The 15,073-nt window shown below is 38.2% G+C and overlaps 1 protein-coding gene and 1 long non-coding RNA gene across 4 annotated transcripts in view; one reads left to right on the forward strand and one right to left on the reverse strand.

Moving 5' to 3' along the window:
• Window positions 1-332: 332 nt before the first annotated feature.
• LOC127640862 (uncharacterized) overlaps window positions 333-15,073 on the reverse strand; it is a 59,085-nt gene continuing 44,344 nt past the window's right edge. The window contains exons 3-4 of the long non-coding RNA XR_007970135.1: window positions 747-816; window positions 333-620 (exon numbers count right to left, since the gene is read on the reverse strand). This is a non-coding gene — a long non-coding RNA (uncharacterized LOC127640862). The remainder of the gene's footprint in view (window positions 621-746; window positions 817-15,073) is intronic.
• The window catches only part of nfia (nuclear factor I/A), a 209,017-nt gene continuing 202,108 nt past the window's right edge, over window positions 8,165-15,073 (forward strand). Inside the window, exon 1 of one of the 3 annotated variants that reach the window (XM_052123535.1) lies at window positions 8,165-8,928. In XM_052123535.1, the coding sequence (XP_051979495.1) occupies window positions 8,833-8,928 (96 nt within the window). In that variant the 5' untranslated portion in view covers window positions 8,165-8,832. The remainder of the gene's footprint in view (window positions 8,929-15,073) is intronic. The other 2 variants (XM_052123537.1, XM_052123538.1) reach the window with 2 other exon arrangements.

Below are 15,073 nucleotides of genomic sequence, written 5' to 3' on the forward strand. Positions count from 1 at the left end.
TGTGATAAAAATTTCAACCTCAAATAAATTCAGCCGACTTTTAATGTTAACATGTGAAGCAGGCATTTGTGTTTGAGTGTTCATTTATGATGCAATAATCTTTAAAAAACAAATCCTAAAGGAATCATCAGATAAGTATTCACTAAGAATACATTAGAATCTTATTGGATAAACAACTGAAATTGTATTATTTCATTAACAATCTATTAGCATTCCTTTTTTGATTTTTTTCTTCTTTTTAAAAAAGATACCTGTAATAAAGAGCCATAAATAACACTTTTGTATCATACTTTTATTACAGTAGAAAGATGAACAGCTTTGTGACACCTGGAGGGTAAAGTGGTGGAGAAATAAAAGGAATGGGTGTACATGCTGTGAAAATGAGACCAATGCCATGCAGACCTCTACTCTGGCTGTCCACCAGTTTCTTCAAAATATAAATTCAGCATCTTAGTTCATTAAAATGTACTGCCTGCTTCTTGGACCGACAGGTCTTGGTCTGGATCTGGGTCTTGAAGGGCCTAGTCTTGGTCGGGTCTTGGGAGGTCTGTCATTGGTCTGGGTCTTGGATGGTCTGGTTCTGACTACTCTGGTCATATTATGACTCCTTTTGGACCTGCCTGCGGGTTCAGAGAAGAGGTTATTGTGGCCACTCTGTAAACTTGTAAATACGCACTGTTTTTAAAGTATAGCCACAAGACGAATATGCATGTTAATATGATTTTAGTGTGAAAAAAATCACTTACTAAACTTTTCAGTGTGAAGATACATCCAATTTTACTACTTTGGTACCATGATGACGTTACGGAGTAAACCCTAAAATAACCGTAAAAACGACAATATAAATAACTTTACAGCACAAATAAAACAGGTTTTAACAGAAGAACTAATACAAAGTGCTTTTATGCTACATATGTCTGCCTTTAAACCTGCCCTATAATGTGTAATATGTGCTTTGGTGTCTTGTAATGTCACAATACAAAAATCATAATGGTCTTAAATGTAGAATTTATTTTGTTTATGCAAAATCATATTTGTTATTAAAAATGATCAGGATCATCAACAATTTAATGCTTTGCTATCTATACACAGATATGTTAATGCTCTAATGGTTGTGTTTTTGCACGCAGCTCAGCTCCAGTAAATTGTTCTGGATTTCATTCCCATTGATTCCAGACAGATTTTCAATTTCTTGCTGTAGCACAACAATGGCTTCATTATTGGCCAGTTTTCCCTTGCTTCCTCTGGCAAACTGGCCGATGAGTATGTGGTGTGTTTCTAATTGGCGGAGCACATTTGCAGCAGGTCCCTATACCTTTCTTTGTTTAGCATTTTCACCAACAAAATCAGGCTTTTTCTCTAAACATTAATCACTTATTGAAACAAGAACGTCTGGTTTGGAGAGTATTTTTATCATCACTTTTCTACAATACTTTTCAGTCTTGTAGCTCATTAGCATGCATACAACTTAACTGATCTTGAAGTGCACTATAGATTTTCTTCATATGACATTTCAAAGAAGACATTGTTGAGGTATCAGTCCTACATCTGAGACGAGTAATATTGATGCTAACAAGATAACAAATGATGAGAAAACATTTATTTGGCTTCATGCTGTTCCCTTTACAGTTTAATAACCTGGAACATAATGGCATCTTGCAACAATCAGAGTGGAGAAGGCAAGAAACTAAACACTCTTGTTTAGACTGGTGCTGCTTCCTGGTTTTGGCAAATGCCCTTGTACCTCATGTGGTACCTGAAGTTCGCTCTTCTAGAAGTTTCCTATTGTCTTTTGAGCATGTTAACAAGAGTTGTTGATGGGATATTGTTTGTGGCAGATCATAATAATAGTATTTATTTCAAGATTGTATCAATACCAACTCTGTACGAAGTACGAGGTGGTGAAATTGAACAAAAAGGTACAACTTTTACTTCCATAGAGAAATGTAATGAATTGAAGAACCAATAGGCCACATTCTTGAAACTTTCGTAAATCTATAAGTCAATTTGGAGTAATTTGCGTGTAAAATGGACCTTCTCAAAAACTTTCCGCCAGATTCACAAATGCTTCGTACTCCACAGATTTGTTAGTAAAACCTGTGTATGGTAGTGAATTCCAAAAAAATTTAAATCGGGGGAGTATGCACATTCATTCACAATTATTATAATCCACGCCCACGTCATATAAGTTAGGCATCAAAATTGCTTATGAATGCTGTTAACATCTATATGGAACAGTAGTTAAATAGTTTTTATGAATGAAGTGCATTCACGTCTAAAATTTTGATTTAGCAAGCATGATAGTGTCTCATAGAACGTGAGGAACATAAAGACTATGGGAGGAGTTTAGAGGAGCATTTAAATATGAGGATGCTATATGAAAACCTTAACTAATGTGACATTAAAATGTGTTATCAATGACTTTATGCCTCATTCTATGAGTAGAATTCACATGAGATCAGTAAAAGAAGCTGTTTTAACCACTCAATGTATTAAAGTAATATACTGTATATGCAGTAGAAAATGTTTCATATGTCTTGTTTACATTATTAATTCAAGACATGTCCTAAAATGCTACACATGTGCTGATTACACTCTGTTAGTGTAATTTAAGATGACACTGATACTATTACAATAATGAGTGTATAAAAGTGTTAATGTGCAGAATAAAGACAAAAGAATGATGACAGACATATCTTTCTTTGGGCAGATGTGTAAATGGCTTTCACTGCAGATGGCACATGAGTAAATGGGCACTTGAGAGTATTTGAGTAGATTTGATTCCTTTCGTTGACTAATTAAACCAACAAAATCGCATGACATGGTCTTACATGCCGGTGTGTTTATGATGAATACTGATTGAAAAACTTAAAGTTGTAGGTGGAGCTTCAGGTCAAACCTTCCGATGATGTGGACCTATGGCAGCTAGAAGGTGTTTAGCAGCCGGTAAGAATTTTCCTAAATGTTCATCCTGGTGAGCTGTTCCAACCCACCAAAATGAATGCAAAAAAATGTCTTATTTTTAGCCAGATTTGGTTCTAAATTACGTTATGCCTGTTTGTTCTTGGATTTTGTATGAAGGATATCTGGGCCTTAACTGTCAGCACATGTTTTTGCTGTCATCGGTGGTTCTTTTGTGAATCAAACAGATTAAGAAGTCAATAAAAATGGTTTGACACGAGTGGAAACAAATTTAATTTCACGCTGGGAGAAGGATGTCCACCTGGGAACAAAATTCGGCCCTGGAGAAGATTTGTGGGGGTTGGGGTGTTTGTGGTGATGGCCATCCCGCCTCTGATGTTCACAACCATTAACCTTCTCTGGTTCAGCATCGTGCATCGCCAGCATCATTTGTGAAACTTCTTAGGTAACATGATGGTAACAGTGATAAACTTTCAACTGGAAGAATTTCCAGAGAAATTAAAAGAATACCTGAAGTTCTTTGCCCTAAACACTTCAAGATATTACAGATTTGCTAGTTATATGACAGTGTGCAGGGCCTTTTTTCTGTCCAAAAACTGTCCAACAAGTCATGTTTGTGGGCATACATTTTTTTCTCTTCAGAAAATCAAATGCAACTTAATTTCCCCTTCTGTCACTCACTCGACGTTGTGTCGAATTAAGTGACACAAGGGGTCTTCCTGGGATGCCAAACTTACCTCTGAACCTGAGAATAGGCCAATGTTAAGTTGGCAGACAGAATTTGTATGCCCCGCTCGGACATACGGGTATAAAGGGAAGCGGGACAGTGAGTGCCAGTCAGAATTTTTCTTCGGAGCTGAACGGTTGTGCAACAGTTCACCACTGTTTCACTCACCTCTACTGGCGATAAGCACTGCTGCTGGATCTACGCCACATTTCCAGCTGGCGTTCTCTCTCTCTCTCTCTCTCTCTCTCTCTCTCTCTCTGCACGCTGTGCAGTCTATGCCCCTGGGCGCTTCGACAGTGCTTTCATTGCCTGAAAGAGTGTTTCTCCTCCTAAAAAGAGTTTATTTCCTCTAAAAGAGTTTCGCCTCTCTAGGACCTCTTCCGCTGTCTCTAACCCGCCCCCTGCCGGGTGCGTGGAGCAAGGTAAGTGCTTTGAGTCTTTTCTCAGCACCTAAGCCTCAGGACGCTCTTCTGCCTCCCGACGCCCTATTACCTGCTCCCCCTCGCCCGGTATGTCAAAAGCGATTGTTAGTGCTTTGTTAGCACTAACGTGCCCATTAGTGCCCCTCGTGCGGAGTTTGGATGCACTGCTTTCACTTCCCAATCCGTCGCGCTGGCTGGCCAGGACCATCCGACTCAGCTACGCGATTCAGTTCGCCCTGCTCCCACCTCATTTCAGTGGTGTTCACTCCACTTCCGTGCGGGCGAGAAAGCCAGCGTCTTACGAGCAGAGATCACGATCCTGCTCCTTAAGGTTGCGATAGAGCCCGTCCCTCTAGCCAAGATGGAGAAGGGTTTCTACAGCCCTTACTTCATCGTAACCAAAAAAAACCGGCGGGTTGCGACCCATCATGGTCAGTGCTCTCATTCCTGCAGGAGAGGCTGGAGGGGAGGCTGTCCCCCTCCACCTTGAAGGTGTACGTAGCTGCTATCGCAGCCCATCACGACGCAGTAGATGGCAAGTCCCTAGGTAAGCACGACTTGATTATCAGGTTCCTGAAAGGCGCCCAGAGACTGAACCCTTCCTGGCCTAGCCTGTTTCCCTCCTGGGATCTCTCTGTGGTCCTCTCAGGTCTTCAGAGACCCCCCTTCGAGCCGCTTGATTCAGTTGAGCTCAAGGCCCTGTCCCTGAAGACAGCCCTCCTGATCGCGTTAACCTCCATCAAGAGGGTTGGGGACCTGCATGCGTTCTCTGTCAGCGACTTGTTTTGTCTGCTTCGGAGGACGGCGGAAAGGGAACGGCGTCTCCAAACAGAGGTTAGCTCACTGGGTCGTTGATGTTATTTCCTTAGCTTATCACACCCAGGCCGTGCCCGCCCCTTGCGAGTTCGAGCACACTCTACGAGAAGTGTGGCATCCTCGTGGGCACTGGCCCATGGCACCTCCTTAGCAGACATCTGACAGAGCAGCGGGCTGGGCAACACTCAATATCTTTGCCAGATTTTACAATCTCAGGGTTGAGTCGGGACAACAGAACGGGTGTTCCTACAATTTACGTAAGAACTGCTCATGTTTCTCGAATGAGGCCTAATGTTGTTACGCTTTATGCTACATTTGCTCATAACCAACCCGATCTCATGAAAATTCTTACATAATTTACGAGTTGGCTATTTCGTATGGTCTTGCACGATGTTGTTCGCATAAACTCGTATGACTTCATCACATGCAAATTCCCAGATGTCTAATGCGGAAGTAAGCACGAGTTCCGCTCATTAAGGACATACCTTTTAAGTATACCCTTACCCAAACCCCTTATCTAAACATAACCAATCAGTAGAGTGTGTAAACATGATAGGAAGCTGTTGTGTGTGACAGAAGCAAGTAACTGTTGCATATTAGATGGGAAAGATGTCCAGCGACATCATTGGCTGTAGTGAAAGTCGTAGGAATTCAAATAAGAGCAGTCACACGATATCATACGAATTAACCAAATTTAGAAAAGTCATACGAATCCTGACAATTTCAGGGTTTGGAATGAGACAAAGGAAGCTTATTACAGGTTATTGACATACATTGGTCATATTGAATAAATAAACATGAAATGAGTAACCGAATTTGTTCACTTGTTGATTGGCTGGTCTCTATGGGAATAAAAGTCGTTCCTTTTCATATGAGCCAAGTCGTACGATATCTAACGATTTTGCCAGTTGTCATGAGGCTATGTTGATCAATATAAACCCATTCTGTCTTCAATCTGTTGGATCACTGATGTTTAAATTTAAACAAACTCTGTTTTGCCAGGTAATAAAAGCAGTCTGTTTGGCCTGCTGCTAATTTTAGCCAAATTTGAGCAAACATAAACATGAAAACAAGCATGCTGTGTATCAAAAAGCATTTATCTTCAGATGTTGTGTAAGGAAAAAGAAGCATGTAATGTTTAACCAAGTGTGAAGTGATGGACGACAGCACATGAAAAGGTTAAATGTGTACGAAGGCAATGATTTGTTTTGGACAATTAATTTGTCATATCGACCATTTAAAAGTACTCAGTACTTTTCCATTGCAGTGGTTTTGCCATAGTAACGGGTGGGGGTGGGGTGGGGGGTAGACATGTTGACAATCCTGTTTTGGGGCATTTGAATTAGTAAAAAGGAAAATACTTTGTAGTATGAATTATATGCAACTGGAATAACTCTGAATACCTTCGTTTTTACTCAAAGTATTTCTATTCATATATTTGTGATGCGACCCACGAACCATGTTGCATTTATTCAAATGCCATTTTAATTCTTTAAGACAGGTTGTGAGTCCATTCAAACACCATTTGTGTTTTCAATGTTTTGATCCATAATTAACTGTTTGATACATAAAGTTTATGGTGTGTCTGATATATATATAGTCCTTTTTTCCTAGTTTGAATAGAGTGACATGGTCCTCCAAATTTTCTTAACTCAGAAAGTGTGATGCTAGAGTCAACTGTATTTTCAGGTATGTTATTTTGCTAGGGAAATGATGCTATTACATTTTAGAGAAAGTTTGAGCAAAATAGGGTAGACCAGTACAAGAGTGCCTTCTACTGGGCAAAATGGGAAATAAGTCACACATCTATTTGTCTTGTCTTAGTTTTCTCCATTTCAGTAAATGATTTGTGCTCATTTTAACAGTTGATCTTATCTTCATGATTTTTGTTGATCATTACAAAAGATACATTAAGCTTCGTATTTGTGTTAAGTTCTATTCTGCAATTTGATAAAATCTCTTTGAATTGAATTATTTAATGGGAATTAATTATTATTTCAAACTGATCATGTATATACATAATTTATAGTCTTGGTTCGATCCTGTGATCCACAGTTTCAAATCTGTTAGGATTCACACTTAACAAACAACATTGCTGCAATTATCACCCTCCAAGCCATCAACGCGAGAAGGCTTTAATTGCATTCCTGAGCAATATTAGCCCAGTCTTTGGTGATGTGAGGACTCTGTGGACACTGATGAACTGTGAGATGTATATAGTAAACAGTGCTTGCTGGCCGTATGGCACAGCTCCCAATCAGGGCTAGTGTCCAGACTCCAGCCGTTCTGTTCGTCACCAACATTACTGTGCTGGACCAGCCATGAATTTTTTGATTACAGAATTACCACTAAAAATAACGTATGATACAAGATAAAAATTCAAGATCATTTTTTAAAATATAAAAAAACAACAAAGATAAGAAACTCAATAAAACTTGATTAATTGAAATGCCCTGAAAAATAAATGTTAGCATATTATATATCTTTAAAAAAAAAAAAACGAATTTATATTTGTAATTATTTAAATTTTTTAATGTGAGGTTGAACTGTTTAGGACACAATTAAAGAGCTTTCTATTATTTCACATTCACATTTCTTAGTTACATTTAAATTTCACACTGAGAACCTTTAAGTGAATTATAAGTGGGGTTTTTTCCAATTGTGTTTTAATTATTTAAAGTATTTTATATTTATTTATTTATTTATTTTTAAAGAAGCTAAAAAGAGACGACCACTCCCTTGAACTTGCTTTGTCTTTTTTTTTTTTTTTATTGTTTGTTTTGCATTTAGTGACCCAGACCTTCGGGTAAGGGTTACCTGTGCTTTTCCACTCCCCACCCAACAATGTTCCCAATATCTCTGGCCAAATCACATTCCTCAGCATCGTTACAATGGGAGAACTGTATGATGCTTAGTCTCTCCATCTCCTGCCCAAATCTCAGGTGTTCCCTTTACTTAGGAATCTGAAATGCACAGAATTCCCATGTCCGCTCAATGAGCTTCCCAGCATGTTTAAGACAAAAACACAAATTTCAGAAAAGGACGTTTAAAAAAATTGTCTGGCCATAAAAATCATCCTGTTAACAATTAGTGCATTGTGTTTTATTAAAAAAAGGTTTGAACAGTTCGTAATTAAAAAAATGAAAATGTAATCTTTTTTTATGATAATAGTTTAAAAGTTTTACTCTTAGCAAATGGTCCCTTAAAGTGTTTCTCAGAATGAAATGTGAATATTGGCGTAAATGACACCGAGATGGTCAGTGTCTCTGTTTAAAATACATTTAAATGATTTGAACATTGAAAAAGCAGACAGCAAAGGTGACCCTTCAATATCCGTTAAACATTTATGTTTATGTGCTCTTTGATTGAAAGATAAATTCGCCCCAAAAACGAGACCTTTTCAGGCAGAGGGAACTTGGGGGAAGAAGTCCAAAACAAAACATTGCATGATAGTCTTTAAGCAGTTCCATCTGTCCAGCAGAATTTCAGGCTTATAGCCTGTGGCGCATCAGTCCGTTCCCCTAACTCCCGCAACCTGACTCTGTCCTATTAAATCTCTCCACTCCTCCAAAAAATAAATAAATAAAAGGAGAAAAAGAAGATCTCAAGCAGACCTAAGTCAACTGAATTGTGCTGGTGATGATGATGGTGGCGCTGATGAAGCGCGAGACCTAATTAAGGAGAAAAAAGGACCCCAGGCACTCAGTGGTGTGGAAAAAAAGGGCTCATCATTGTGGTGTATTTTTTTAAGGACAGCTCGCTCTGTGAGCAGATGACTGCCGCTCACCTTGCCACGGGGTCTGCATGAGATTGGTTCATTGTCAAGGCTTTTTTTTTTTACCCATGATTCCATATGGTATGGAGTGGGCTACATGTTGCCCAACATGCCAGTGCAAATGTTTTCTCAATTAGGTGTCTTATCTCCGGTGAGTGCACTAGCATCAGATGAAGCTTGCTGACAGCGTAATGGCAGCTAAAACCTCGGAAGGCTCCATCAAATGGCAGCTCTGCTACGACATCTCGGCCAGGACTTGGTGGATGGTAAGTTGGCAGCAAGCAAGCCTCTTTTTTTTCTTTTTCTTTCGAAAAAATGTTTTTAAGAGAACTTCCCTCCGACTATATGTGCATGGAAGACACTTTCTTGTTTAAAACTCCATCCTTCAGTGCTCATAATTTCCTTTTTGGTTTCCTTTTGTTTGTTTTCTGTCTGCATAATAGCTCCTATGTGTATCCTGTCACATTTGTCTTCTTTGTTTTGTCTTTTATGCACTCCTCTTTTATTATCCACTTTGTCGAAAATGTCAGATAACAATTGACATGAAGTTCACGCTTCTTTATGCTCCTTTTTATTTAACCGCACATCCTCGTCGCAAACAAAAGCTCTTTTGTCACTTTTGCACAAGTGACAGTTCCTTTCCAACTTAACTCATTCATTCATTACATTTCTGCTGTCAGTCTGTATCCACAAGCGAGACATCCCCTGCTTTCTTCTTCCAGCGTCTTCCTAAGTCTTCCAATGTCTTCCGCTTTCACATGACAGAAAGTTTTGCACAGGACTCCAAAGGAGGGTAAAAGGTCTTGCATTGATTCTCTCTAATCCCTTGTTTACACTGAGGTTTTGTGGTGCCCGGCTGCGCGCGTGGTCGGTCGGTGCAAGAGTGTGAAACGTGGAGCTCCTGTCCTCGGCTACGACTCTCTGTCAGAACAGAAACAAAGCAAAAACAACTCCAAAGTGTTCTTGGTCAAGACAGACTCTGCGCTGGGGCAGATTAACTTGCTTGCTGTGGTCAGTGAGGCCAGACAACCTTTGTCGCTTCACCAGATATGAGGAGAGGTGAAAGTGGGAGAGGGGCAGAGTGAGGAAAAAAAAGACCGGTTTGTAGATCTCAGCGAGATGAGGAGGGGTAGAGATTCACAATGGTCTATTGTGGCCGGCAGTTACAAATGAGCCGCGTCGGGTACATGAAAGAGTTTTGAGAGTGTCCTGGGTTCATTAAGCATTGATTCATTAGCCTGGCTTGAACTTCAATAGCACCCTTTAATATTGCCTTCATTATTATAATTACATTTATTTTAAACAATCTTGCGCTGTGTCTGTCAAAACTTTCTGCTTGTTTTTTTTTGCGAACAGTTCCAGTGCCAGTTTAAATAAAAGGTCATTGTGTTGCTCTGGGACAATAACTGGATTATTTCCCTGTTAGGGGACCATAAACTTTAGAACTCTGATCGCCAATCCCCTTCCTTCCACTTCCCCCCCTCCTGCAACCTCACCCGGGTCACCGGCGGCACACAGACTTGTCTCACTTTATAATACTGGTGAGCAAAGTTGGTGAGAGAGAAACTAGAGTACATGTTTATTAGCTTTTACTGCCTTTATGGAAAAGTACTTGAGTAGCCAGATTAGAGAAAGGGAAATGTTATATTCAGGTATCCGGGTACAGGGCTTAATGAGACCAATGCACTGGAGTAGAGGGCAGTGATGTGTATGAATTCTTCTCCATGATGCACACTGGGGCCAGGGCTGGAAAGAAGCACTGCGGGAATGTGAGCCTGTGTAACTGCTTGGGACTTTGTCCTTATCCCTTAAACTTGTTCCTTAAGTAGTTAGTTTTGCTTTTAGAATTTGTTCAAAATTAGAATTTTGATTTTGTTGGTTAGTTTTTGCTTTAAACATTTTTCAAAATGGGCATTTTATTTTGTTGGTAATTGCATTTTGATTGCTGTTTTAATTAATTTTGTTAGTTTTAATTGATTAAAACCATAATTGTTAAAACTTCAGAGATCAGTGACATTACTCACTACTGTTGTTCTGGTGTTGATTCATGTTTTAAGGAGATGGGTAATGGAATTTTCGAGAATACTGTGCCAAAATAAATGGAATATTTGATTACAGTGGAATGTGACAGTTTAGCACGGGTGTTTAAGAGGCTTAAATGTGTTTAATATATTGATCAAATATATTTGTGCAGAAATAAATTAATTGAAACATTTTAAGCATAATTTGATCACAAAATGCTTTTTGTTTCGATAATAAGTTAATTGATATTAAGTGCTTCTAATTTTGAAACTTCCAAATTTAAATATGATGAACAGCTAAAGTCACCTTTTCTGAAGCTAATTTGCCCAAATTGTTTGGTGAAATGTTCCTTAATAAAATCACTTGATAGGGCTACTTTAACATTTTAAATACAACAAAAAGCTTTAATACAACAAACAAATCAACAAAATGCAATATTAATGCAACATGTGGCCAATATTATAGATTGAGGAACGAATTAGAATTTGTAGCTGCCGTATTATATTTCAACACGTGGGATATCAGCAATGATGGTTTAAAATTCAACAAATGGGCCAAAAATAACTTTCAGAATTAAGAAAAATAATATATGTGGCCTAAATATTATTTATACATTTTTAATCAAATTAAATGCTTTTTGTTTACCATATTTTCTTTTAAATGTGTTATTTATTTATTTTTACATGGAATGCCTTTCTTCTACCTCTTTGATCTTAAATCTTAACATTATAAATTTTGATTAATTAAACAAATGTCTTATTAATTAATTCATAATTATTCTTGAGTTATTTATTTATAGAACTTAAAGCTTTTTTTGTTGTTTGTTTAAAGAACTCAAAAAAGTCAAAGCATCATAGTGTTTTGTTTTGTTTGTAAATTTTTTTCCAAGCGAATGCAGCTTAATGAATGGGGTCAAATAGGTGACATTGCCAACCCCCGGTTACTTCAGACATTTCTGCTTTTACTTCACCAATAATCCCCGAGACATCCTGAGAACCAATAAGCTGCACTGTGCTTACTATTATTCTCCACATATTTGCACTTGTGTAATTAATTTATTGTGGTGTAATCACAATCAATACATTCTTTACACGGTCATCACAGTAAGACTGACTAAACCCATTTAGCATTTCAATGGTATTGTTACTCATAAAATAAGGAGAATTAATTAATTAGGAGCATTTAAGAAGACCTACATCGGTCACTGATAATAAGATAACAATCAAGATATGATATCCTTTATAAAAGGTAATTGTGCCCTATAAAAGGTTATGTCAAACCTTTTATAAGTGCCTGCCTAAAATAACCCACTGCAATTAACCCTGCTTTTTTTCCTGAGGTGCCTGAGCTTTAGGGGGGATGTCCACTCACCAGTGCGCTAATGCCACTATGATGGGATCCCTTACCACCTAAGGGGCTAATGGGATTTTATACTTTGTACAATTGGCACTTCTCTAATCTACTTGTCAGTGAGCACGAACCCAAAAGAGGCACAACATGTGTGTTGTGAGGGTGAGTGTCGGAGGGAATGGCGTGAGGGCATAAAATCATTATATGACTGCTGCTGTCAGGGTCTACTGGAGTATGCCACTTGCAGTGTTAACATCACAGATCAAATTAGGTTAAAAGAGACCCGAATACACTGTCAGGTTTCATAAGCCCTTCGTGTTAATTCTCTTCGCACATGTCATTTAAAGATATTCAGGGTAATTGCAATACTTGTAATTTTCACTTTATCACTCCCTCTGTTTGAAAAGGACCTTATATCTCAGTGTAATTATAATTGCTGCACCAACTTACTGTATGTAAAACTCTGTTAATTAAAGTCTTGATGCGAACTTTCTAAGCGACCTTTGAGTGTATGTAATGGAGAATCAATTATTCATGATTTTGCTATTTTGTTTTATTTGATTGGATTTAGATCATTTTAACTTTTAACAGCATTAATAAGACTCTCCAAGATAATTACTGCTACGTATGATTCCTTGACACATCTATTTTTATGGCTTAGAGTCTTTAATGAATTGGGCTGGGTAAAAATATAGATTGTCTGACAATCCTGATTTAGATTCTTAACGTCACATGATCGATCTCTTATTTTTAAACTTGACTTCAGTTTTGCTTGTGTTGATAATTATATCTGTTTTGAATTGCATAGTTTGTGCCCTGTTGTTAATTTTGAAATGAATATTTCCATAAAGTACCAAGTTAGAAGGTTCTCTATATAATTTAGAGCACTAGCTGAGAGAGAACTACTTATCTAAGCAAAATGGAAATTTTAACTGAAATGTACCCAAATGAATCAGAATTGAATCAGTTTATATAAAAATCGAGGGCTGAATCAAATCAGGAAATCTGTATCGTTACCAAGCCCTTTAAATTATATACTAATTAATGATTTACTGTACTGCTATTACCGTATTTTTCCATTTTAATTGTGTATTTTTTTATTGATCACATGACAAAATCTAAAACAAATCTATTGTGGCAACTTGTTTTACTCAATGACCCGTTGTGCTGCCTCTTGTATGGGCAGCGTGGTTCAGTCAGTGTGTGTCATGTTGGAGTGGAAGATGTTTCTAATTTGGTCTCCACCATGAAGTACGCAGAAATGATTAGAGAAGAGGAAATTGGAGGATTAAAATTGTCTGCTTGAACTTCCTGAGCACTGCATGCTTTCTCAGTGTCTCTGTTCAGGGACTTCCAGGCTGAGCCCTGAAGCGAGGGATCCGCTTCTTTATCCCACTAGCTCAGACCTCCAGAGCTGGGCTGGTGCTCAGCACGGTAGAACTGGGCACACACTGAGTGTAAAGTGACTCTCAATCTGTTAATGTGCTTTGCGTTACCAACCCTGAATGACTCATCGCTTGCCTGATGGAGTTGGAATTAATTTGTCAATGGGTGACAGAGAAGCTATGAAATGGTTTTTGTTTCAACCCATGATAACTAAGAATATGATGAATGATTGCATGTAGAGTCAATGGTGTAGATTTGGCTTGAGGGGAGTTGCAGCACAAAGCATTTATATACAAGTATATCAAATATTGTGTGTGTGTGTGTGTGTGTGTGTGTGTGTGTGTTGGGGGGGTGTACCTGCTTGTTTTGATTATTGGGGGGTTTAACCAAGACCCCCTTCCCACCATACCCCCTGGAATCTACACCCTTGTGTAGAGTGGATGTTTAGTGTATTTTGGTTTCTGTAGTTACTGTAGTTAACAATTTGACATTAATTATAACATTTATGTATTTGTTTGATGGTTTTATCCAAAGCGACTAAGACCAGAAACATACTTTACAGAAGTACGCGTACAGTAATGGGAGTGCTTGACAACTCCACAAGTCCAGTAAAACATGCTTAAAGGAATATTACAAGTTCAATACAAGTAAAGCTCAATTGACAGCATTTGTGGCATAATATATTATTGATTAATAGAAAATTGGTTTTGTCTTGCCCCTCCTTTTCTTTGAAAAAAGCACATCTTGGTTTCAGTGAGGCACTTGCATAATGGGGCCGATCCGTAAACTTTAAAATTCTCACCGTTTCAAAAGTATAGCCACAAGACATAAACAATATGCGTGTTAACATGATTTTAGTGTGATGAAATTATTATTAGCAAATTTTACAACTTTGTTGCCATGATGATGTAATGTCAACAAACCCTAAAACCCTTAAACGACTGTAAATATGACAAAACCCTACAAAAATTGGCCCATTCACTTCCATTGTAAGTGTCTCACTGTAACTTCGATTTTTGCTTTTTTTTACCGAAAAGTCAATATAAAAATATATTGACTTTACCGCAACTGCTGCTCCGCCATGATAGCAGTTCACTTGAAAGAAAAAATCTCACTATAGAAGCGGAGAGGATACACTAATATCCATTATAGCACCCTCAGAGGCAACGGTGAGAATGCATCGCGTTCTTGCGCTGTTTAATGAATTGCGGTCTAACACATTTTTGAACATGACAATGGACAAATCAAACTTGCAGTAGAAGCGTCTGCATTCACATACTTGCGTTACAGGGACAATTTATGTAAAGATGACAGTATGTACTATAAAGCACATATCTCGCTTTATAAAGATGTCGGTTTTCGGAGGAATAGTTTTAAGTCTGGTGCTTTTGTAGTACCTACGAGACATTCTGCATGACTTAAGCAAAGGCTCTAATATCCGTTCATATGTTTAATGTCTTTGGTAGAAAACTTTGCCTCAGGGTGTCTTTGCCTCTTTTGTAATGTGATGTATATCTGATCTGAGCAGACAAAAAAAGGCTTCATAATCCTTGTGGTATATGCCCAGTTCCAAGAGCTCATTTCATTACTTGTTTATATGTTATGATTATATTTGTATCCTGTATTAAAACTGCATGAAGCTGTAAAATCTGT

The sequence above is a fragment of the Xyrauchen texanus genome, chromosome 50 (assembly GCF_025860055.1).
Source record: "Xyrauchen texanus isolate HMW12.3.18 chromosome 50, RBS_HiC_50CHRs, whole genome shotgun sequence".
Classification (NCBI taxonomy): Eukaryota; Metazoa; Chordata; class Actinopteri; order Cypriniformes; family Catostomidae; genus Xyrauchen; species Xyrauchen texanus.